Genomic DNA, 26124 nt, shown 5'->3' with positions numbered 1-26124 from the left:
TACCGGCGCGCAGGGCCCTGCTCGCCTAAATCCGCCCGGTTTTGGGCGGATTTAGGCGAGCAGGGCTCTGAAAATCCGCCCCTTAATTTTTAGCCATTATTTTAATAAATGGAATTCCCAAAGTTTATTTAGCCCTGTATGCTTTTCTTGATTAGAATGTAAGCAGACAGTCTCATATTTTTGTACAGCACTTTGTATGTCAAGTAGTACTATATAGAAGTGTGTAGTTGTAGTAAGGGTATAAAATAGATTCCCAGATATTGCCCCTTACATATCAAACAGTACTCTTACATCCCATTCACACCCAGCCCCCACCTTTACAAAGATACCTCTGGAGTCACACCTAAGGAGTCACTCCTAAGTTTCTTTCCCCATTTCTTACATTAATGGAACCAAACCTGCACCATTATAAAAGTAGAACTTGCCTCCCCTGAATCCTCATTAAAATGTATAAAGTACTTCCATCTGCAACAAGTCTGATGCTAGCAATATTGATGAAGGTGGGGAGGGAATTCTAACAACTGATGCCCTATTTTGGAAGATTGGTGAATGGAGAGAGTCCCATGTAGTCCAGCACCAACATAGTGACATCTTGCTCACACATAATTGCAGTTGGTTATGCTGGTTCCACATCTGCTTCCACATACAGGTCAAACTTCTCCTACTTGCAAGTGCCTTCACTCTGCAGCTCTTTACACCTTAAACTCTGGCTCTTCCTAATAGCATGGTTAACACTGATAAGGCTATCTGTAACATGCATTTTCCAAATACTCCCATTTGTCTTGTCTGTTTCTTGACTAGATTTAAGCTCCAAAGAGCAAGGACTCCTCTCTTATATCTGTCTGTATAGCATTGTGTACATCTAGTAGAGCTATAGAAATGATTACTAAAATGCCCAGAGGGCAGGCAAGGCAAACCTTATTTTAAATACCTAAATAAACTATCAACTCAATTCTTGATTTCATCATTTTGCAAACACAAATCCATGAAATCTATCAGTCAACCGATCAATCCATTTTCACTTAAAATACAGGAAAAAACAATGCAACTAAACCAGAATATTCATTTAATATAGTTCACATTCTAAAGAGCCTGTTTTACCAATGAGAAGCATAGAATATGGAGGATTTCTTTACCATCCATTTCCACTAGCAGCTGATTAAGTGTGTTTTCCTGTTCACTTTGTCCTCCAAAGTTGCCACGCCCACGCTTCCTCCCCACTGCATCTATCTCATCGATGAAGAGAATGCAAGGGGCATTCTTACGAGCCATCACGAACAAGTCACGGACCTTCAAATAAAAACACATTATTAAGCGATCATATCCTAGCCCTAAAACGTTGTGTCTTGATGTTACTGTACATCTTCATAAGGGGAGATGCAGAGTTAAATCTTGGACACTGGAAAGGGTAGTGGATTCCACTTATAGGCAACACCTATCAATGGAACATTTAACTTATAAATGCATTCCTCTAGGTTACCTTCTTTCTCCCATTAACAGATCACTTACATGAAATATTGTACTTTATTTCAAGTTCAATTTCAGGAAAAATGTGTTTTATGCTCCACAAAGAGTTAGATGTCTTAGGTAGAAGTGGTTTTCTTTCTGGTGTATTTTTTTGTTTAAATGTAGTGGTACAGTATGAACAGCAGCAAATCAAGGTGCCGATAATATGGGGATAAAGAGAGTCCATTTTTCAAACTCCTGTATACTTGTGAGGGAGCAGTGTGCTTTAGTATAAGAGCAAAGGCAGAGATGGGTCACCCATAGGTCAGGGCTTCAGGCTTCAAGTATACCACATCTGTTAAGATTAACAAGAGCTGACAGTGTAGTAAGATCTTTGTCAAGTAAAAGTACAGTGGGCCAAACTAAAAGGAGCTTTTGTAAGGGCAACAAATCTTTATGTTAGGAAGGGAAATATGACAAACAGCAGTGTCAGCTACAAAAGAGATGACAGAAAAGATAGGAGAGAAAAATTAGCATTCAAAAGTATTTCAGAAAATAGGACAAATAAAAACATCTAGAAAAACTGAGGTATGTAAATAAGGTAGTCAGGACAGCAAAGGCACACATTAAAGAAAAATGAAGCAAAACGATTTTTTCAGGTATCAGTGAAAGCAGAAAATGCAGAGGTGGCATTGTAAAACAGGTGAAAAGGAAGGTTGAATAGTGTATTACAAAGAAAAAGCAGAAATAAAGAACAAAGGGAGAAACTAGAGAAAGATCCCCAATAGTTAGCAGGGGTGCATACAGTAGAGAAGTAGATATCACTCCATTTGCAGAGCAGAGGATTTCTATGAATCTAGTAAAATATAAAAATGAACATGACAATGGGGCCAGATAGAACACTACAGGGATCTGTCAGCTCCACTGACAGTTCTGTTCATCTGGAGGCAGGAGTGGCTCCAGAGGACAAAAGAAAGGCAGATGTCATCCCTCTTCATAAAAGTGGAAACAGGGAGAAGACTGATAACCACATATCAATCAGTGGAGAGGACAGTGCATTATTTTGAATTCAGAGGGTTGCAGGATCTAAGGCAAAATGGTTTTAGCAGAGAGGAAGTGATGTCAGCTGACCTGATGGCAGCCTAGAATCGGGGCTCCTCTCCACCCGCGCTGAACCCGCATTTTATGGTGGTCATCTGTGGCTTGGCAGGACCTGAAACTATCTATTGAAGCTGGTCATCTCCTTGCAATGTTGTCCAAGAATGAGGTAGTAGATTTTCACCAGTTTTCCTACAATAAATCAGACAACACAGCTGGCAGTGAGCGAGGAGAAATGGAAGATTGCAAAAATGTGTTGCCAGACGTGGGCCTGAGTGGCACAGTTGCTGATGCGGCCTAAGATCTCTTGACCAGAAATGAGTTTCGAGAATGGTTCTGTGAGCTCCAGAAGGTTATAAAACAGAGCTTATGAAACTTCTGACTTGAGATCTGGGAGGAATTGGCTGAGATGGGTCAAAGGGTGGATGAAACTGATAATCAGGCAAACGTGCAGGTGCAGGCCATTGAGCAGCTCCAGTTACAGTGAAAAGAATTAGCATCGGAAAACATGGCCATGAAGGAGAAAATAGCAGACAGAAAAATTGCTCCAGACAAAGTAACTTGAGATTCAGGGGCATCACTGAAAGCCCTGAAAACAATTGTGCTGTGGTGATTCAGTGCTTATGCAAATTTCTATTATTGGGTGCCACAGGAGATTTTGTTGTGGATGATACACCAGTGCAACTGGACAGAGCACACAGGGCGCTGAATCAGAAGTGGACCAATAAGATGCAATAACAAGATTTTGCCATTAAAGAAAGGATTCATTTTAAATGTTCAATTCACCTATGTAACTCACACTTACATGTGCAACCCAGTTCTTGAATGTGTGTTATTTTTATTTGAATTTTTATCTATGCTTTTTCTTAAAAATATTTTTTATAGGTGTGTAGTGATGCTTCATAAAACTCAAGGACCGCTAACCATTAGCGCCTTGATCAATTTTTTGGTTTAATCATGAGCACGAGCTCTTGACAAGTTTGAAAGAACATTTGAAAGAACAGATGAAACATTATCGCAGTGTGCAGCATTAGAGTGGCTTCCCCTGATGAAGAGTAATCGAAACCTGGCCTTGTTGGGGCAAGTGCCGCCGAAAGACGACCTTTTGAGGATCTCAAGTGCTAAGATAAGTGCTATCTGGGATCTTTTGCTCCAGTTTTAAATGGTTGGCGATCTGACATCCTCTGTTTGACTTTTAGTGTTTTCACACTTACCTTTTAAATAAACAAGAAAAGCTTTTAAAAAAAAAATTACAAAAAATTACAATAATAATAAAAAGTATTTTTGAGGAATCAATTAAAAATTAAATGGTGGTGCTCATGATTAAACCAAAAAATTGATCAAGGCGCTAATGGTTAACGGTCCTTGAGTTTTATGAAGCATCACTACACACCTATAAAAAATTTTTTTAAGAAAAAGCATAGATAAAAATTCAAATAAAAGTAACACACATTCAAGAACTGGGTTGCACATGTAAGTGTGAGTTACATAGGTGAATTGAACATTTAAAATGGAACAAAAATAAAATTCATATTGTAAAGAGTGAAGGGAAATTTTCAATTTTTAAGTGCGGGTTTTTGGAAGAGCTTGATATTAGGTATACCCCCACGTTTGTGGATTAACATTGGTTGATTAAAGAAAGGATAGCAGCGGTGGCGCAAAAGAACATTTTGTGGTCCTAGGAAAGATAAGATGTGGCTATCTTTGCTGATCTATCGCAAGCCACCTTGCAGCACTACCAGAAACTAAGAAAAGTGACATTTTTGAGGAAGGAGAATGTCAGATATCGCTGGCTGCAGCCATTTGGCTTAATATACACAATGGAGGGGGTTTCTACAAAAATTAGAACTTTGGACGAGGCACATGCAGCTCTTGGCTAAAAGGGCTTTGTTGTCAATCAGAATCAACAGGCAACTTCACGATTGGCTCCCGTAAAAGGAGATTTTCCTAGATGGTAGCGTGTGGGGAAAGGGAACAGTCGCCTCCACAGACAGTCGAGTGGATCACTACAGGTGAAAGATCACACCTGAGCTATTTACTCTAAGATGGTCTGGTGTAGGAATTAGACCTACAATAATACTGAGGCCTCCTTTTATGGTCCTCAATATCCATCCGGGATCATAGTTTATCAGAGCTGTCATTCATCAGAATTGACCGCTTGTTGAACTCCAGAGCAAACAAAGGAACTGGTAAAAAAAAAAAAAAAAAAAAGCGAGAATGTCTGCTAACTGAAAGTCTTAATTATGCATTCACCTGACTATGCATGAGCTGCTGAATTATGCATAGTTGAGCCCTTGAAAGGGGGAAGGCTAACAGCCCTCTGGGCCATCCCTCATCAGCCCACTGTTACCCATCTGAAGAGAAGGAGGCGACTGAGTGCTGTGGCTTTCCACCCCTGTTTTGCCATGCATTCTGGGCAGAGGTGAATTTCAGAGACAAGGTCTAAGAGACTTGAGAGTGAACAGTCAGTCATTTTGGTGGCCATGATTGTCTTCTCTGCATCTGTGCTGGAGACCAGTGAAGGGAGGGACCTCCACCGACCAGCCTGAGAACATAGGCTACTACCTGTCGCCTGGCAAGAATCTGGATTCCATTTCCTACCTCGGGGGTTAGTTAGATAGAGCTTATTAGCATTCAAAAGTAAGTCTTGGCTAAAGAGAGGTGAGACAAGCAGAAATTAAATGGTAATTTGATAAGCACTGGATGCTAAATATGTTTTTGTAACTATTGTTTTTCTTATTGCCTGTGTCCCCAATTGCCTGTGTATTTCCAGATGCAAAAAGTATTAAGTTCAGCCCTGTGTAAGTTTGGAATAAAAGGAGATTTGTTTTCTTTGGCAGTTTAGCTAATTTTCTAACAATGAACAGGAGGGTCGCTCATAAATAGTAGATACATACCTAAGGGAGTTGGGGTTAGAAATCATAGCTCTTCTCTCTTACTCAGGTTATGGCAAAGATGGGTATTCGACTATATTTGGAAGCGTAAACCTCCTAGATTTAAGAGAAGTGTTATGTACCAGAGTAAAGCCAATGGCAGATTGAATGCCCGTGGACAGAGCCGGTTTAGCACACATTTTTTTTTTTTAATTTTCCCCCTCTGAATCCTAGGTGAGTCTTATCGTGCGAAAAATACGGTATTTCACAATAGAACTTTCTTACTTTGCCTCCCTTTGGGATCTTTTAAAGCTTGGAGGGATTGGGGAATTACAAAAATAGTTCATATCTAGGAGATGGGGAAAGAGTTCAGTTTCACGAATTTTGTTGAGAAGTATAATCTTCCTACAGAAGAATATTTAGCTTATATACATATTAGCCAATTTCTGAAATAGATTAAAATAGATAAACTTCTTGAGATAGGTAAATCATTTGTAGAATGCTGGTGTCAGAATGCAGACAAGTTAAAGGGATTATTTTCCAAACTTTATCTTGCTATAAATCAAAAGAACAAAAACTAAATCATCCCATGTGGTGGCATGAGAGAGGTCTGGGGGGAGCTATATCTGAGGATGAGTGGAATCTATCTTTCTTATGTTTGGGAAGAGCATCTATTTCTGCTTCTTTAATAGAAAATAGCCATAAGATTCTTTTCTGATGGTACCTTATTCATAAAGATTGCATAGATTTTATCCAAGGATGAAACATACATGCTGGAAAGGATGTTTGCAGACAAGCATATTTTTTCACATATGATGGAAGGGCACACTAATAGTTAAATTTTGGAGTGATATAGCCTCTCTGGTCACAGACATTATGGGGATATTGATGGTTTTGGATCCAAAATCCATCTTATTAAATATTCCTGATAAGAACTATATATTCAAACTTTACTAAGCCAAATATATATAGCAGCAAGATGTGAAGTGGCATATTTCTGGAAACAACCTGATGTCCCTCCTATTTTATCGGTAGTACAGCATTTGCACAGTGTATATAGAATGAATAAACTAACTGCACTCAGGAGACAAAGGATGAATAAGTCTTGAGCTAATTTGGGGAGCTTTTGAATTATGCATATCCAAACCTGACAATGTACATTTTACATGATATAAATAAGAAATATGTACCCAATGCTGGCATGATTGAAAAAGCTGAAGTTATTCCAGCTATAAAGGTCTAGATGTATGTTGGCTCTGTGTTTCTGACCATTTGAAGACTAAGATGGCATGTTTGTGGCTCTGGATCTGGCTTTACTTGTATAGTGACTGTTAAATATGACTCCTTTGCTTCTCCTTTCTGCCTACTTCTTATACTGGGGTAGTATAATATCTACCGAGATATAGTGTTTATATACTCCTAAAACAATGAATGGGTTAAGTTGGGAAGGGAATATAAAATATGAAAAAACATTGAGGCAACTGTGAATGAAGGCTTATGGTGCCATAGCCTAATGAAGTGGCTGAGCTGGAAACCCCTTAAGTGCAGCAGAAAACTGCTGGACAAAAAAATAAAATAAAAAAAACCCCATGGGATAAGAACAGAGAGAAAACCACCATAAAAAGTGAAGAGAACCCCAAAATCAACAGAAACCTATAGCACTGTGCCAGGAACAAAACTGGGTAGACTAGACAGGCCAAATGATCCATACTTACTGTCATGTGCTATGCTTCTCTTTTACAATAATCAGCATTGCATTAATGACATGATGAGATCAGAACAGCTCCAACATGATGAGCTTTGTAGATGTACAAGGACACTTACACACTGCAGGTGAACAAATACAAATTTATGTAACACTAAAACTTACATGCTGGACCAATATGAAGGACTACACCTTTTTTACCTCTTTAAATAAAAGATTAAGTGCAGCTATAATCCATTACTATGGACGGTATAGTCAGGAGCTAGAGAGAAACACTTACCCTAGCTGGACCTACACCGACAAACATCTCTAAGAACTCTGAGCCGTTGACCGTGATAAAAGGGACATTGGCTTCTCCTGCTGTAGCTTTAGCAAGAAGAGTTTTCCCTGTGCCAGGTGGACCTGTTAGAATGGCCCCCTAAAAAAACAAACAAAAAAAAAAACCAAATAACAGCTTATCCTTTTAGAACAGACACATTTTACTGCACATTACATACTTTAAAATCTAGATATGCTGGCAAATCACTGATTTGGGGGCCTTATTCACAGGTCTTCTCATGTGAATAAACTATTACACTTTTGTTACAATGATTACAAAAGGGTTCAACTGTTTCTTGCCTCAATTGTTTCCACTTTTGGTTCGATTCCTAGTCTCCTCTTTAGTCCCAATGTGGGTGGAGATAGTAACAAAATTAATCAGCTCAATAGTTCACTCCTAAGCAAAAAGGCAGAAAAGATGACCATGAAGAGCAGAATGTTGAAGGAGAAAAAGCTGGAAAACCATGAGCACAAATGTTCATACTCTGGGCAATAAAACTCCAGATCTGCAAGCCCTAACGGTGGAGGCAGGACTTGGACATCATAGCTATTACAAAGACATGGTTCAGCAAGTCTCGTAAATAAGAATCAACCATTCTGGGCTGTAACCTGTAGAGGAAGGATAAAGATGACAGAAAAGGGGGAGCAGTAGCTCTTTATATCAAAAACAATATCCAAGCAACTGAAATGCAGGGGGCACGGGGAAAGTAAGAAGCGCTGTGTACCCTCTTAAAAAAAGAATAGCACTTCCATTTACACTGGACTGGTCTACAGGCCTTCAACTCAAAACAAGTGGACAGAGAGCTGGCCAAAGACATCCTAAAGGTAGGGAAGAATGGAGAGATGTTGCTTGTGTAGATTTTAATCTACAATCCCAAAGGAAGCCAAACCCTAAACCAAAACTATATAACCCCAAAATAACATATAGGAAAGAGATCAAATTTAAACACTGGTATCAAATAATGTACCAATAGGCTATAAAGTGAACACCTCAAAATGGCAATGAATATAAACATATACCAGTTTAAATGTGTATTTGTGTGTCATTTAGTGATGATTTGTGGAAAATATCACCATACAAATACCCAATGGGTGGTCATCATGATTTATTGTATGGAGATATTTTGCACAAATTGTCACTAAATTACACAAATATAATCCCACAAAATTTGAGAAGTTTGATCTTCGTCATTAAACAGAAGATATTCTGCAAGTCATGCCTCAATTTATCAAACATCTGGGGATTATCCAAAAAAAGAATCATTCATTCAATCTCCAAAATTGTCACCTAAAGACTTTTTGTGAAAGGGAACATCAAACTCTAAAGGGGAATGATCAGACCATGTAATAGACCCAATGCTCACAGAAGACACCTCAAACAGGCACGATTTGCTCACTATAAAGAAATCTATTCTGGAGTTGGTGTCGTGATTTAGAAGAGAAAGTGAAGAATTAAAAAGTCTCCACACATCGATTAGTCCCCAAGAGTTCATAAAAAAAATTTAAGCTTGACTCTCTGTATTCCCAAGGCAGATCCACCACTCAGAACTATCAAGAGCTGGGGAAACAGTCAAATTGAAATCTCCCCTGACAATCACGTCTTTCTATACATTCACTAAGAATCTCCCCCCAAGGCCTCCTCAGATGTCATGCTTCCCAGCATAACTGCATGTCAGGCCTCTTTAGCACTCAGTCTACCAACTGCATAATAAACTCTGAGATCCAGTGTTTTTTTTCCGGGTAGCCATCTCTGCACCCAGCTCACCCAGGTATTCAAATATAGAGCTAGATGGGCCAAAATCCTTAGCAATTCAGGTTTTTATAAAAGCCACATGGACAGTCGTCCTATCTTGACAGGGTAATGTCATTTCCTTTACTGAACCAACAATACATTACTTGACAAGCTTTTGAGAGACAATACTCTCTTCAGGCCAGAATTCAAATGAGCAAAAGATGACATTACTAGTTAATATAAAGTAGTGTGGCTGTAATAAATGAATCATACAAGGCATTACAATGATAGGGTGAAGGGGAAGGGGTGAGAGCGGTTTGATGGGTGATGAGAAAATAACAAGCAGTATAATTTTATGGCTCATAAAGTAATAGGAAACCTAAGTCTTTTACTGAGTTTTTTTTTCAGTTCCAAAGTGACTGATCACTTAGACTTCAAAAGTCTCGCATTCCTGGACTGTTTTAAATTTTCTTTTTATTATCCTGATCATAAGGTCATTGATACAGTGGTCTGGTACCAAAAAGCACACTCCCACGGAGGTGATGGCCTGGTCTCCTCTGTAGTGTTTGATCTTGTATCTGTGTTAATTTCCTCTTGCCTTGAAATGTTTGGCCTGTCTCACACCAAGGTAGCAAACTTCTTCACATTTTCTGCATTGAATAATATACACTACATTGGATTAAAGGAAAAGCACGAGTTGGATCCCCTTATGTTGAATGTCTTTCCCATGTGGGCAATTATTGGAGTACTGTGATATGTATTGGTATAGTTTGCAACCAGATCATTACATTAATGACTTTACCTTTAAACTTGGTTGACAAAAACTAAATGCACACACTGGGCTAGGCAGCCCAGCTACAAAGAAACTAAGTCGAGGCAGGAGTTGCTCAGTTTTCTTGCTGAGTTCCTGTGCTTTCCGTAAACACAAAAAAAAAAAAAAAAAAGAGGCTGGGTTGCCAATGACTGAAGTCTTGCGACATCTCATAGCACGGCTAGGGCTTCTGGACTTATGGAGGGTGCAGTATCCCTTGGTCAGGAACTATACTTTTTTTTCCCTCCTAGGCATGGCACTTACAGCAGTGTAGACTTTTTGCCCTGTTCAGTTGAGCTTGGCAGAGTGGCTAGACCAATGGATATTTTGATTTGTACCATCTCTGATCACCATCTGGTCTTGCTGCCACTGAACGTTTTTCAGGATCTGCATTTATCCAAGATGTGGCGATGTAATACCTCCTTGCTGGGACAAGCCCAATTTTGTGAGATGACAGAGCTATTAAAGATATTCAGTTGGTGCATGCGAATGCAACTCAATCCCCGGTGACATTCTGGGAGACCCTCAAGGCAGTTTTGCCAATAAGCAGAGAAAAAGTAGGGAATGGTGCATTAGGTAGTTGGAGATTAGACATAAGGCCATCTGCTCATCCCACGTAAACAAGGAGCTTAGTATTTTAAAACAAGACATACAGTGTGTCCAGGTTCAGAAGATAAGAGAAAGCACTCAAATTCGTGAGACAGAAGTTCTATGAACATGGAAATAAGATGGGGCACTTTTAGCACATTCTTTGCGCAAGAGGGCGGTGAAGGGGTTTATTGGTAGTATACATAATGGACAGGGAAATGTGACATCTCACCTTTAGGAAATTGAGGTTTTTCGCAGATTTTATCATTGCTGGGTCTCTCTCAGCACCAAGTCGACAGGCTGCCTGCTCCCATTTCCTCTGATGAATTTTTCAAAGCCATATCTCAGCTGCCCAGTGGAAAATGCCTAGGGCTGGATGGCTTTTCCTTAGATTTCTACAAATTTCTGGGTTGAAACTAGCTCCTTTAATGTTAAGGCTGTTTTCTCATCTGCAGATCTTTCTGGAGTTGGATAGTATGCTGCTTGAGGCCAGCATAGTGCTTATTCATAAAAAAGTGAAAGGTAAGTTGGACCTATGCTCGTATCTGCCAATTTTATTATTGAATGCAGATGTGAAAATACTGGCTAAGGTCCTGCACATGAGACTGGAGTCGGTATTGGAATATTTGGTCCATGTGGCTCAAACGGGGTTTGTTAAGGGTAGACAATATACAGTGAACAGCCGGCGATTGTTTATTATACTGATGCTGGCCAAGAGGGAGAAATTGAAAGGCTTCGTAGTGGCCCTGGATGTTGAAAAGGCATTGGACAGGTTGCAGTGGCCCTTTCTTTTTTCGGTCCTGGATATATTTGATATCCCTCCAATTTAGTGCATGGGTCATGGCTTTATATTTTCATCCTAAGGAAGGAGGGGGTCACCAACAGAGGTAGTTCACAACCCTTTGTGATCTCCAGTGACATCAGATAGGGTTGCTGTTCAACCTGGCCATCAAGGCTTTGGCTTTTGTCCTACCATTGCAGTGTTCAGGGCATGTTCTCTTTATATGTGGTTGATGTGCTTCTGTTTCTTTCTAATCCAAGGATTTTCAGGCCTAATTTGCTGAGCTTAATACCTGAATATGTCAGGTTATCAAGTTATATGGTCAATCTTCAGAAATCAGAGGTGTCCCCTATTAGATTAATGAATGACTCAGATATCCTGTTTTGCTTTCATGGTTTCAAAAAAGCTGGCATGGTTATCAAGTATTTGGGTATAGATATTCCCAAAGATGCTAATGATCTGTATAAGGTTACTATAGCACCGGTAGTAGACAAAATTAGACAGGATCTGAGGGACTAGAATAATCGTTTCATATCCTACCCCACTTAATGTACATGTTTCAGCATGTTTCCTGCTATCTTCTGGATAGCTTCTTATCTAATCTAAATAGCATGATTTTCAAATTCATATGGCATAATGGATGCTCTCATATCACGATGCATACATTGTGGAGAAAACAGAAGGAGGGTGGATTGGATCTGCCCGAATTCAGGGAATTTTGGTTTGGCTACATAGAGATACCTGTAATCTCTGGTATTCGTTGGAGAATAAGCTGGTGGAGAGGAGGGATTTAGCTAGTTTGTTCCTGCATCCTGCTGATTCAACTTGGGTGAGAAGAATTTGTAGTGCCACTCCACTGCTGTCTCACATGCTTAGGGTATGCAGGGCTGCTGGCCTTCCTTTGGGTAGGATTGTTACCCTCTCCCCCCTTCGGGGAAATCCTTCTTTCCATCTCCAAACTTTCTGTATATAGGTGACAGATTGGTGGAAATTAGGAATGAAGTTTGTTGGCCAGATCTGGCAGAAGGGTGGTACTGAATATAAATCCTTTTCAGATTTAAGGGAGAAATTCATGACAGAAGAGAATTCCAAAGGTCTACATGACAAGTTGATGGAGGTGCTCCGGTACCACAGAGAGCAGGGCTGGGTGCCTTTTGTGCCTTCTCTGAATGAGTTGGTTTTTCTAAGCAAGGATATCCCTAGACAGAACTTATCTCTTTTATATAAGGCCATTTTGGGCTGTCTGGTTGCCAAGAAGGCCCCTCTTGAATTGATATGATTATGGAATAGGGACCTTAGCTTGGATCTCAATGAAGCAGATTGGAAGGGAATATGGCAGAAAGTCCACAAAATTTCTATTTGCAGGCGAGGAGTTGAATTGATGGTGAAGTTATTACATTAGGTCTATTGGTATCCCCTTTTCTATGACAGGTTTTCTCCTGGGTCTTCCAGGTTGTGCTGGAGGGGATGTGGTATGGATGGCTCATACATTCACGATTGGTGGGAATGTCCCTTAATGGCCACTTTCTGGACAGGTATTGGTGAGCTAATATCTAAAATTGGCTATGCATTCTCTCTCTCAACCTTTTTTTTTTTTTTTTGTTTCAACAGCAGCAGAAGTTTTCTTCTTATGGCTACAACCGTCAACCATAATTGCAGCTTCAGTGCTGCTGGTTCCCTCCAGTGTACTTGCAGTATTGCACTTGACAATCTACTCAGTACCTGCATCATCTGCCCAGCTGCATCAGCCCCAGCAGAATCACTCATTGGAGAGACCTACAGTGTCAAGGCCAACAGTGCTCTCTACCGCCAAACCTGTCTCCGCCCATTTCATTGGGGGGGGGGGGGGGGGGTGTCTACAACAGTTGTCTGTAGCATGGAACGACATCACCTTGGACTCCTGGGTGTTAAGCATCATGGCAAAGGGCTATTATCTGAACTTTCAATCTTGTCCTCTTCACTGCCCTCCTGCCCCCTTCTCTTGTCCTCCTCACCAGCTTCCCATTCTCCAAAGACAGCTCCATCTTCTTACAGTGGAACCAGTCCCGTCCCATCTTCAAGGCCGAGGTTTCTATTCCCATTTCTTCTTGATTCCGAAGACTTCAGGTGACCTTCATCCAATCCTCAACCTGCGGAACCTGAACTTCTTCCTTCGCTGGGAGAAATTTTGCAAGATCTCCCTTGTGACTATTTTTCCCTTACTCAAAAGAGGATTGGCTCGCTTCCTTGGATCTGAAGGATGCTTACACACACATTCTCATCCACCCTTCTCATAGACAGTAACTCCGCTTTGTGATCCAGGATCTTCACTGCCAGTTACAAGTATGGCCTTTCAGCCTATCCACTGTGCCATGAGTCTTCACCAAGTGTCTGGCAGTAGTTGCGGCCTATCTCAGTCGCCAACACATCTGTCTTCCCATTTCTGGACGAGTGCCTGGTGGCGAGCTCATTCACTCCTCTTGCCTATCACCATTTATTTATTTTAAAATATTTATTAACTAGCCCTCCTAACAGTTCAGCGTGGGGTACAATAAAACAATTATTAAAACAAAGTAACAGAACAAATATAATACTGATGTCTATATGTGTTGCAACCGTCCCTTCCCGACGGCTGCACTCCTCCTACCTCTCCTTTTCCTCCTCCTCTTGCTGTTAATGGATGTCTGGCTGCCACGGCGTCTGTTTGCCATTCTCTCCAGCATTCCCGGACCGGCTTGGGTGCTGCCTCCCGCCATGCTCCTTCTGTACCTTAGGGCGTGCGTGCCTTGCGGCCCTCGTTCTTATTTCCTACTTGGCGCGAACCTCAGGGGCGTCCCCCTGTGATGACGACACGCTGCCCGGATATTTAAAGCCTACACTGTTTGCTAGCCTTTGAGTTAGCAAGGGGGATTCTTACGGATGGGATTCGCTCTCCGTACCCAGCTACTCTGCCTCCAATCTTCATTGGACTCTTAACGCTAATGGGGTACCTGCTCCTTGGGGGCCTCACTTGCTTTTCAGGTCGCTATCAGGAAACCGGTACTCGCTCCTCGAGGGCCCATGTTCCCTGACTCGCTGCCTGCTCCTACCTTCTCTTCTGCCTGGAAGGATTTGCTATCTTCAACATCAGTGAGTACTACCATCTCCACTTCAGAGCTTTCCCTGAAACCAGATACTCGCTCCTCAAGGGCCTGCCCCCGTTCCAGCCCTGGTTCCGTCTCCAGCAAGCCTCTCAGCTCTCAGGGATCAGGTACTCGCTCCTCGAGGGCCTGCTCTCCCTATCCTGGGGTTCTCCATACTGGGGCTTGTTCATATTCCACTGTACTCATTATTCTCAGTTCTTTACACTACAGCACTGCTACCGGAGGAGTCGCTGTTCCAGCGCCTGAGGGATACTAGCCCAGCCGGACTACTTCAACTACTCATCACTGCCACCTCTGGTGGCTACACAACACTGTTTACATAAAGATCAAATCTCTGTGTTTGTGTGTCCTCAGCTGAGCCTGACCTGTGGCCCCTCACAGGACTGCCCTCCATGGGCGTGGTCAGCTGCTACAGGGTCCAAGGGTCCACCCAAACCTCACTAATTATAACAATATGAGATGGCATAATATAGACATACTTTCTAATCACATATTCTGGTTACGAGAGCAGGCGTATTACAGAGCTACACAAAGTAGGAGGTATGCAACAATGCGCTTTAAAAAGAGGTAAGTTATCAGGGAATGCAAGCTGAAAGAAATGTGTCTAATAATTGTTTAAACAGCTTGGGTTCTTTGGTTAATCATTATATTGTTCAGAAGAGAGTTCCATAATATGAGGCCATGTATAGAGAAAGAAAGTTATCTGGTTTCAGTACTATGCATCACCTGGGCTTTCTGATCAATTACCTCAAGTCCCACCTGCTACCGTCCCAATGCCTGGTGTTCATCAGAGCACTACTGGATACTTCAGTCAGCTGAGCCTTTCTCCCACCTTCAAGAGGGCAGGCGCTGCAGCGACTGGTTCTTCTCTGTCACTTGCGACCTTGGGTCATGGCCAGACTCCTGCTTCATCTCTTGGGTAAAATGGCCTCCATGATTGCAGCAGTACCTCTCACTCGTCTCTTATGCTCCCCCTGTAGTGGCACCTTCGCTTCCACTGGAATCAGCAGAAACATTTCTCCTCCTGGATTCTGCTGCCTTCTCATCTCTGGGACGTTCAGCTCTGACTCAAGGACTGGTTTCTATATGCTGGGTGGACCATGCATATGCTTCTATTGGATCTCGTTTTGACAATGGATGTGTCCCTTCTGGGCTGGGGCAGTCATCTTCTTCAGCTTTCCACACAACCTGAAACTTCCTCAACCTCTCTCATCTGCTGAATGGGACCTCACATTTGTGCTAAACTGTCTCACCTCAGACCCATTTGAGCCCCTGGAATCTGTGCCTCTGCATCTTCTAGCCTGGAAAGTGGCTTTCTTGGTGGCAATTACTTTAACTTGTTTCATCAGTGAACTCCATGCCTTGGACACTTACCGCCCAAACATGCAGTTTTTCCCAGCCAAGGAAGTCCTGCACATGCACCTAAAGATTCTTCCCAAAAGTTGTTTTGCAGTTCCACCTCTCTCAGGCAGTCGACCTCCGAAGTTGTGCCCTCTTTCATATCTCTCTCTCTGGCTGAAACCCTTCTCCATAACCTTGGACTATGTGCAGGCTCTCCAGATCTACCTCCAACGAACCCAGGCATCCAGGACTTGCTCACAGCTGATTGCTGCCTATGAGCCCAACAGATCTGGGTCTCCTGTCCAGAAGCAGACCTTCACTCAATGGCTAACCAACTGGTTACACTTTTGCTACATTTCTAAAGGCTTGGTCTCCCCTGGTTGCATCACAGCTCAGCAAGTCCATTCTTGGGCTGCTACTGCTGCTTTTCTCAACTCTGCTCCCCTTCTAGATATCTGTAGGGCTAGGTGGTCCTCTACTTACACCTTTACCCACCAATAGTGTCTGGATAGGGCTTCCTGTTCAGATTCTACCTTTGGCTCTGCAATTCTCCGCTCCCTGTCCTGACTTACTTTTTGCTCTTCCCTTGAACCCACCATGATCACCACCAGGCTACCCAGGGCTACTATTCAGTCTCTCTCTCTCCTTCAACTAAGCTGAGGAATACTAAAAGTGTGACACTTATATCGCTTGCCCATGGAAAAAGCAAAGTTTCTCACCTGTAACAGGTGTTTTCTGTGAACAGCAGGGCAATCAGTTACATGTTCCCTCCCTCCTTCCCAAAACGTTCTGGTTGCTAAGTTTTCTTCCTTGTTATCAGTTGCTCTCTGTTTTCATCTCAGCTCTCTACTTGACTGAAGGTAAAGCGAGACAGTAGTGTGTAACAGCTGTCGGTGCATGTGCCGAAGATTCTAGGATTATTAGCTATAGTTCAGGCCTGTCTTCATGCCGTCGGATGACGAAATCCCATCAGTGTGACAGATTGTCCCACTGTCCACGGTGAGCAACTTCGCTTTCAAATACTGCATTTCACACAAGAACTGTTTTGCGCATACAGCCCACAAAATTTAGAGGGAACTTTGCCACACACCACTCACTACCATGGAATCATTTCTCTCAGAGGAGTGAGAAAAATGTCCAGCTCAGCATTCACAACAGAAAAGCTGTGTGCTTTAAAAAATTTCCAGACAGCATCCTGCACTGTATACTGGATAGGTTTCTGGGCTGTTTTTCCCTCTCTCATTCTTACTCCAGGATTCCTTTCTTTCTTTGCCCAAATATATTTAAAACTCTATATTTCTGCCCCATTTAGTACTTTTAAACTCTTGCTCCCCTACAGTTGCCCTGTATTGATGTTTTATACACAGTGTGATGGTCGCAAGGAATTTTGATGTGACAGCACCCTGATAATTTGTTTACGGGCTGAATACATCTAAAATATTCAATCTTTTATAAACGTTTATTCAACTGCAAGAATGAAATAAAAACCAGAAAAAAGATGTAATCATTTTGCTTGTTTGAAATCCCAACCAAATTATTACAATTATAGTAATACCTTTACTTTAAAACAGAAATTAACGATGATACATCTTAGACTTTCAAGGTGTGTGTGTGTGTGTGTGTGGGGGGGGGGGGGGGGTGGTAAACGATTCCTTTGTTACTTTTAATGATTTCTCAGTTTATCTTTGTTTGAAAATTGGCCTCAAAACCCGATGCCTTACCTTTGGGATTTTTGCTCCCAGGTCCTGATACTGCTTTGGATTCTTCAGAAAATTCACAAATTCCATGATTTCCAATTTTGCCTCCTCACAACCAGCCACATCTTTAAACTTCACGTCAATTTCATCCTTGAGGACCTTGGCTGTGGTTTCCCCTACACTGAAGAGTCCCCCCATTCCCCGGCCTGGCCGGCTGCCAGCAGGTCCTCTTCTCAGTGTGTACAGCAAAAAGCCAATGATCAGGACAGTGGGAAGCATGCTCAGAAGAAAAGATCTGCAACAAGACAATCATTGTATTATGCAGGAAATTTAGGGTGCTGAGCATCGTGGCTCAGTATAAGGCTGCAGGCCTGGTTTGTTACAGCTAGATTCCTCTATTCTTCCTGTGCTAAAACATACTGTAGGCTCTTTAGGGCACAGACAGACAGTTACCAGCTGAATTATGATGCTATAAAAAAAATATGAATGCTTTTGTTCAAAAGAATTTTAAGCATAAAATTGAATTACTGTTAAAATCAGCCGCAATTGTAACTGATTATCTGCTTTGGAAATATGGGGGGTTATTTACTAAAGGGTTTCTCATTTTGTGTCTATGGGGAAAAATGCTTAGTAAATAGGGCCCATGAAGAGTCAGCTGATTGGAACCCGAAAAAGGACTGATCTGCAAACATTTGATGGGTGTATCACAATCCTGGTGTTTAAACTGGATTACTTCTCACAATGCACCTAACAGTTCACAGATAAAGACATTTATATATTTGATAGTCCACCTTTTCCTAGGAAAGGCATTTGGCAGCTTACAAAGAAAGATGTGAAATGCAGTACATATGTTGGAAGGGCAATGAAAGGGACATGAACATATAAACTGAGAATGGAACAATTAAAAAAACCACATAGGTTACAATATGCAGTGTACACTGTTTTCATAGTTAAGGGAGGAAACTTCGCAATAAGACAGGCAAAAATGCAGAGTTCAGGAAAAGCTTAGCTGAATATCTAGGTTTAGATTTTAATTTTTCAAAAGGAAGAGTAACAGGTTTCCTTGTGGCAGTCCAGTGGGTTACTGTTCCACAAGCTGGGTGCAAAGCAACTAAATGCATTAAGCCTGCGGCAGGTTAGCCTTGCTGACGCAAATGAAGGAGTAGATTAAAGAGCCTGTTGGGAGGACTGAAGTTCCCTTGTTAGGGTGTATGTGGGTAAGAGTTGAGACAAATATGCTGGCACTATATTATTCAGGCATTTTAAGAGGATTCAAAGGATACATTAGCCTTGCCCCCCTGCAGTTGCTGCAAAATGCAGCTGCACGCGTATTAACAGGCACCCGTAGAAAAGAACATATTACACCCATTCTGAAGCAACTTCACTGGCTCCCCATCACTGCCAGAATTCAATTTAAAACCCTTACCCTTATCCACAAAGCCATACACAATCCTGACATGCATTGGTTCCCTGACAGCTTACACCTCCGTGCCTCTTCCAGACCCACCAGAACGCCCTGCACCGCAAACATTCACACTCCTTCTCCCAAACTCTTCCATCTCACAGCCACTAAACAACGTGCAATATCCCTAGCTGGTCCATCTTTATGGAACGCCATGCCCACCCACCTACGCCTTGAGAAATGCCCTAAAACATTCAGACAGAATCTCAAGACCTGGCTGTTCACACAAGCCTACGCATGAGCCACACTTCCCTTCTCTGCTATTCTCCCACGCCTATTCTTTCGCCACCCCTACTGAATTCCCCCCCCTCAATTCTCAATTCTCTCCTCCCAGTATACTATTATACTTTTTCTTGTATTTAAGCATGATATTTTGTATGTAAATATTTGTACAGTTTAAAATTAGTTTCCCTTACCCCTCCACCCCCCTCCACCTCCCCTCCCTTAATATCTCCCCGTCTCCCCCTAGTTCTTTTATCAGGTGCATTGTAAAGCCCTGTTGGCCAATTTATTGTTCTATGGAAACCGATGTGATGTTTTCTTAACGAATGTCGGACAGCATACCCCCATCAGTAACTGGAGGCGAATCGAATAGTCTTGAGACTGCGGATTCCAACGTGACAGTAGTGAGGGTTGAACTGGTTGCACGTGGTGTCCCTCTCAGGCGGTCAAAATCCCACTATTTCTGGAATTTTTGCAGGACGGCTTGAATAAAGGTTTGACTCTTAACTCCTTGAAGGTCTACGGCACAACCTCCACAGTTGCTGCCATAAAACCAGCATCTTGGATATAGCTCCACACTGGCGGGCATATCGTGCTCATTAACTGACACACTTAGGACACCAGCTTCTTTATCCTCATGGTTGGAAGGAAGACCTTGCCCTACTTGGTGACAAACCAGACTCCCAGATATTTCAAGGACTGGGAGGGCTAGAGATTGCTTTTGTCCAGGTTTACGACCCGTGTTCCTGAAGCAAGGAGGTTACTCCTGTTGGCCATCCAGAGACTCTCTTCCACAGACTTGGCTTGGATCAACCAGTCGTCCAAGTACGGGTGCACCAGGATTCCCTCTTTTCTCAATGCTGCCGCTACAACCACCATATCTTGGAAAATGTTCTGGGGGCTGTGGCTAGGCCAAAGGGCAATGCCCGGAACTGATAATGGCGACCCAGTACCACAAAGTGTAAGAAACATTAGCATTCTTGATGGATTGGAATATGTAAGGTAGGCCTTGGATAGGTCCAGAGAGGTTAAGAACTCTCCCAATTATATGGCCATTATCACGGAGCATAGGGTTTCCATGTGGAAATGATTACCTCATACATGTTGGTTGATGCTCTTAAGGTCCAGAATGGGACAAGAGGAGCCTTCCTTCTTGGGTATGATGAAATAGATGGAACACCACCTCCTATTTTCCTGGAGTGCAGGTACTAGGATTATAGCCCTCATCCTGAGGAGCCTTAAAAGAGTAGTCTCCACTGCCTGCTTCTTGTGCTGGGAGTGGCAAGGAGACATCATGAATATGTCCTGAGGAGTGCTGTGAAATTCCAGCGCATAACCTTCTCATATGACCTCCAGTACCCATTTATCCAAAGTGATCTCAACCCACCGCTGGTAGAAGAGGGACAGTCCAAGGGTGGGTCGGCAAAATTTCATTGGGGAGTTTGAGACTAACCTAAACCCGAGCCTGCTTCTCTCTTGGGCTGCCAACTACGAAGGGACTGAGACCTTCTAAAGGGCCGAAACCTATGAAATGTTGAGTTTCTGTAGGGGCGAAAGTGTTGGGAGCCCTTGGATCAACCTCCCATAGGCAAGGTGCGCTGTAATTGCTTTCTCCTATCTTCTGGTAGTCAGGGAACTAGAGATTCGTCCCATTTACTGGCCGGCTTTTCCAATTCGCTTCTGAAAAGGAGTGATCCTTTAAAGGGCATCATTATAAAATTTGCCTTGGAGGTTGCGTCTGCTGACCAATTCCACAGCCATAGCTGTTTTCTGGCTGCCACCACTGAGGCCACTTCTGTGGTCGAAGTATGGACTAGATCCGAGCCCGCATCAGCTAAAAAGGCGGCGGGTTCCATAACTGCTCCGGAATTCACCCCCAAGTCATCCACCTCCTGAGAGAGGACTAGGCATGAACGAGCTACCAGGGCACAACAAGAAGTAATCTGTAAGGTCATTGCTACTGCATCAAAGGCCTGTTTAAGGATGGACCCCATCCATCATATCATGCACATCCTTTAAGGCCGCTCCTCCCTCCACTGGGGTAATTGTTCACTTAGAGATGGCACAGACCAGCACATTCACTTTAGGGAAACGCAAGCACTCTCACTGCTGGATCCAGCGAGCATAGAACTTCTAATTCCCGTCCCTTTAAAACTTGCTTCTGGGGCATTCCATTCCAGGTCAATCAACTCCTGGATGGCTTCCAGTACTGGAAAGTAGCAAGAGGCTGTCTCTGTAGGGAAATCAGAATGGGATTCTTCTTTGGTTCTGTCAGAGTCCTTCCCAGGTCCTCCCAGCATCTTCAGGGTTTGGGAAACCAGGGCCGGCAATTCATCTCTATGGAAAAACTGTAACATAGTCTGATACGGTTCTAAACCAAGGAGAATTTCCCCATCTTCCAAGGAATCTGTATCCTCCTCTTTGTCAATACCGCCCAGGTCCCTGCCCTTTGGTGAGGTGAGGTATGCCTCGAGGTCTGCCAATAGGACTGGGAGAGGGAGGGCTGAGGTTCCGCCCGGACAGGCTTGAAGGCCTTGAAAAAATTCCACCCAAGAGATGGCAGCCGGGTCCATGCCTAACCCAGGAGGTACTGGAGTAGGTGCCACTGAATTTCCCTCTCCCATAGATGATCCAGTCCCAAGGGTAACCAGATCTGGGGTACTTCCAGTTAAGGCTGTGGCTAACCCATCCTCTGAATGGGAGGAGCTGGGCTTAGTAAAGTCCAGGGAGGCCAGCTTACCCTGGGCTTCCTCACAGTGCCAACATAAATTGGAATTCAGGTCAGACTGTGGAGCCCTAATATGACAAGCAGCGCAGAGAAAAGGGTGCTTATGTTTCTTGGCTGCTGAAGCCATTGGCGGCAGTAACTGTGCATTCTGTCGGCTCAAGCTTAAAATTTTATGTGCACAGATTTTGGGTACCTAAGTGGGACATGGTGAGGCGCACACACAGCTTGTGCGCCCGGTTTTACCTGTATTCTATGCTTAGTAGGTTGTGCGCATACATACGCTCATGTGCGGAGCCAACGCACTGTGTATATCAACGGTCTATGGAGGTCAATACGGCACGCACAAAGACGTGCTCAAGATGGCACCGCCGCTGCCCACCACTCAGTGTGCTGACCAATCCTAAAGTGGGGCTTGACCCACCAGGGGGGGCTCAACCCACTCAGAAGCCCACTTTCCCTTACCCCAATGGGATTGGAAACGATGTCACTACAGCACGTCGAGCAAGGAGAACAAAGGAATCGGGAAGATAAATCTCTCTTTTTTTTAATACTTACCTGGGCTCAACGCTTACCGGCCGAGTACAGAGATGGTCTCCGGCTGCGGGGGGGAAAGGGCTCTGGCCATTACTGCTGTGCTCAGCTTCCTGCACCCACTGCCTTTCAGCTGCTTAAGCAGCAAGCCCACGCCAGGAACCGGCTATCAGACCAAGGCACACCTCCGAGGGATCTCAGAAATCGCATCAGGAATTCTCAACTGGGGAAGGGACCTTTAGTTATCACCGCAGGACAGCGTGGCTCAATTTTTTCTCCAATTTAAATGTAGAATTTCTCCTTCCAAAAAGTACAGCAATCCCCACAGGGAAAGGTATGTCCACCATCTGTTGGAGCCGGAGAACTACTGAAGGGCTGAGATCACTGCAGGGGTGTATATAGGGTGATGTCAGCTTTAAAATCTGACTCAGTCTCCATCTGCTGGCAGGGGAGCATAACCCATTAGTAATAAGAACATAAGAACATGCCATACTGGGTCAGACCAAGGGTCCATCAAGCCCAGCATCCTGTTTCCAACAGTGGCCAATCCAGGCCATAAGAACCTGGCAAGTACCCAAAAACTAAGTCTATTCCATGTTACCGTTGCTAGTAATAGCAGTGGCTATTTTCTAAGTCAACTTAATTAATAGCAGGTAATGGACTTCTCCTCCAAGAACTTATCCAATCCTTTTTTAAACACAGCTATACTAACTGCACTAACCACATCCTCTGGCAACAAATTCCAGAGTTTAATTGTGTGTTGAGTAAAAAAGAACTCTCAGATTAGTTTTAAATGTGCCACATGCTAACTTCATGGAGTGCCCCCTAGTCTAATATCTGAAAGAGTAAATAACCGATTCACATCTACCCGTTCAAGACCTTTCATGATTTTAAACACCTCCATCATATCCCCCCTCAGCCGTCTCTTCTCAAAGCTGAAAAGTCCTAACCTCTTTAGTCTTTCCTCATAGGGGAGCTGTTCCATTCCCCTTATTTTGGTAGCCCTTCTCTGTACCTTCTCCATCGCAATTATATCTTTTGTGAGATGCGGCGACCAGAATTGTACACAGTATTCAAGGTGCGGTCTCACCATGGAGCGATACAGAGGCATTATGACATTTTCTGTTTTATTCACCATTCCCTAATAATTCCCAACATTCTGTTTGCTTTTTTGACTGCCGCAGCACACTGAACCGATGATTTCAATGTGTTATCCACTAAGACACCTAGATCTCTTTATTGGGTTGTAGCACCTAATATGGAACCTAACATTGTGTAACTATAGCATGGGTTATTTTTCCCTATATGCATCACCTTGAACTTATCCACATTAAATTTCATCTGCCATTTTGATGCCCAATTTTCCAGTCTCACAAGGTCTTCCTGCAACGTATCACAATCTGCTTGTGATTTAACTATTCTGAACAATTTTGTATCATCTGCAAATTGGATTATCTCACTCATCGTATTTCTTTCCAGATCATTTATAAATATATTGAAAAGTAAGGGTCCCAATACAGATCCCATGCTAACTTTGTTCCATTAAACCATGTCTTTCTATATGTTCTGTGATTTTGATGTTTAGAACACTTTCCACTATTTTTCCTGGCACTGAAGTCAGGCTAACCAGTCTGTAGTTTCCCTTCGGAAGAGACTCCCTCCCACATTTTCCTATGTCGTTGGTGCCCACATGTACCATGACAGCCGCTCCTCCCCAGCACTGTCTAATCTGAGTCCATCTGGCTAAACGCTAGGAAATAAGACCTTAACCAGAACAAAATGTGGCTGGGGCAGGGTATGTGATCATCTTGCTATCTGTGTACAGAAAAAAAAACATATTTCACTAGTATAGGAAAAAGACAACTTGTCATTTCAGTTGCTTGATGTTCTGTTGTCCAGCATCATAATTTGTGCAAGACGTCTAACTAGTAAATCATACAAATTACTTGAGATTTGGTCAACTCAGAGCAAAGGAATTAATAAAAAAAATTATTAGGAAAAAAAAGATAGCCATAACATGAGCTCAATGAATCCATGTAAAGTGATTATTACATAATTGGATAACACAAAAATAAAAGGAAGACTTCTATTAGCTAATGCAGCAATCTTCAAGAAATGTATCTATATAGCAATGCAACAAATGACAAAAAAAAAAAAAAAAGACAGACCAGCTGACCCACCCAATTATTCTTGTCCAAAGGTGCTAAGGATATATCCTAGTTGTAGAATTTTGATTTGATTAAGGAGCAATATCCTACAGTCTGTTTTGTCATCTGGTTCTCTTCCATTCTGGGTAGATGATCATACAATTCCCACACTTAATCCATCATCAATCTTCCCATGTGTTACGAAGTCTTGTAATAATTTGAACAGCTATCACTTTGATAGTATATATGTTGAAATTCATAGCTCAAATAGTGGATTAGAAAGTTTCTGTAATTACTTAAGTCCTGTTAAATTGTTTTCTTTCAACTCCCATTTTTTTTTTAAAAACTTTAGTCTTCTTGGTAGTGGGCTCTCTCAGGGTATAGGCCCTTTACTTCTTCAACTTAGGACATTCAAATGCAGTAGTAGATGGCTATCTGCTCGTATAGCAATCTACCTGAAGTAATTGATAGTCCCTGCAGTAATCAAGGTCAGAACATAACTATAATCCCAAATTCCCAACAGCAGCTCATTCAGCAAACATGGGATGTGCTCCTGTGTGCTGAGTATATTTGCATAAATCCATGACTTATGCTGTGCACTGCTCCTTACCCATCGCTTTCTGCTGAATACACCACAGGTAATCGGTTTTCCCCTTCAATACCCAGCTCTTGCTGTGCTGTTTCCAGATTCCGTTCAAAAGTGTCCACACTGCCAATATTAAACCAGACATACTGCTATAAAAGTAAAAACAGAGTGTGAAGATTACTAGTTGTTCAGTTAACATTACAACAAGCAGAGGCCAAGTCACTGACAAAAACACATGACCAGGCCAAGCAACTGATATTTGGCATACAAATACCCAAGAAGAAGATCCATCCAAAATTTCCCTCACTTATTGCCCAACCCAAAACTTCATTCATATGTCTGGTAACACTGTTTTCTCAAAATAAAATTAAGAAGCTTCAAAAGAAAAATAAACAGTTGTAATTTTTGATGCAGAAGAAAACAAACAAGTATATAAACCTCTACATATGAGGTTCTTTGGTCTAAATGTTTCTAGCTCTGTTCTACAATACCAATACAATGATGTGATCTACACATATGAAACAATTTGGCAGAAGTTTTTTTCCCCACTGTTAGGCACTGCACTCATGGTATCTTATGGTCATCTCTACCCCCAGCTGATATCTTTACTTCTCTACTTCATTTTCATCAATGTATACAGATCTCTCTCATGCATATTCATTATGGATATCCTGAAAACCCAACTGTTTAGGAATGCTTCCAGGAGACAATGATAGGTTATAATATTTTTTATTTTATTCACTTTTTGATTACCGATATTCGTGGAAACATCTATCCTTTTATTGGCCAGACATGAGATTGGTCCAAATCTGACGATGCACACAAGCTTTTCAGACTACTGAAAAAGGGACTCGTGTGATGCCTAAAGCAGAGCTATAGCATCATTGCTGGGTGAGTCGCATGTGGGTCTAATAAAGGGCAGCAGAGCCTGCACAG

The 26124-nt window shown here is 42.4% G+C and overlaps 1 protein-coding gene across 3 annotated transcripts in view; it reads right to left on the bottom strand.

The window, feature by feature from the left end:
• The window catches only part of AFG3L2 (AFG3 like matrix AAA peptidase subunit 2), a 145365-nt gene that overhangs the window by 54616 nt on the left and 64625 nt on the right, over positions 1–26124 (bottom strand). For 2 of the 3 annotated variants that reach the window (XM_029590958.1, XM_029590960.1), the window contains exons 7-10: positions 25213–25337; positions 17537–17807; positions 7403–7540; positions 1137–1290 (exon numbers count right to left, since the gene is read on the bottom strand). In XM_029590958.1, coding sequence (XP_029446818.1) covers positions 1137–1290; positions 7403–7540; positions 17537–17807; positions 25213–25337 — 688 coding nt within the window. The remainder of the gene's footprint in view (positions 1–1136; positions 1291–7402; positions 7541–17536; positions 17808–25212; positions 25338–26124) is intronic. The other variant, XM_029590959.1, reaches the window with a different exon arrangement.

The sequence above is a fragment of the Rhinatrema bivittatum genome, chromosome 2 (assembly GCF_901001135.1).
Source record: "Rhinatrema bivittatum chromosome 2, aRhiBiv1.1, whole genome shotgun sequence".
Taxonomy (NCBI): Eukaryota; Metazoa; Chordata; class Amphibia; order Gymnophiona; family Rhinatrematidae; genus Rhinatrema; species Rhinatrema bivittatum.
This window is presented reverse-complemented; position numbering and strand designations above follow the sequence as displayed.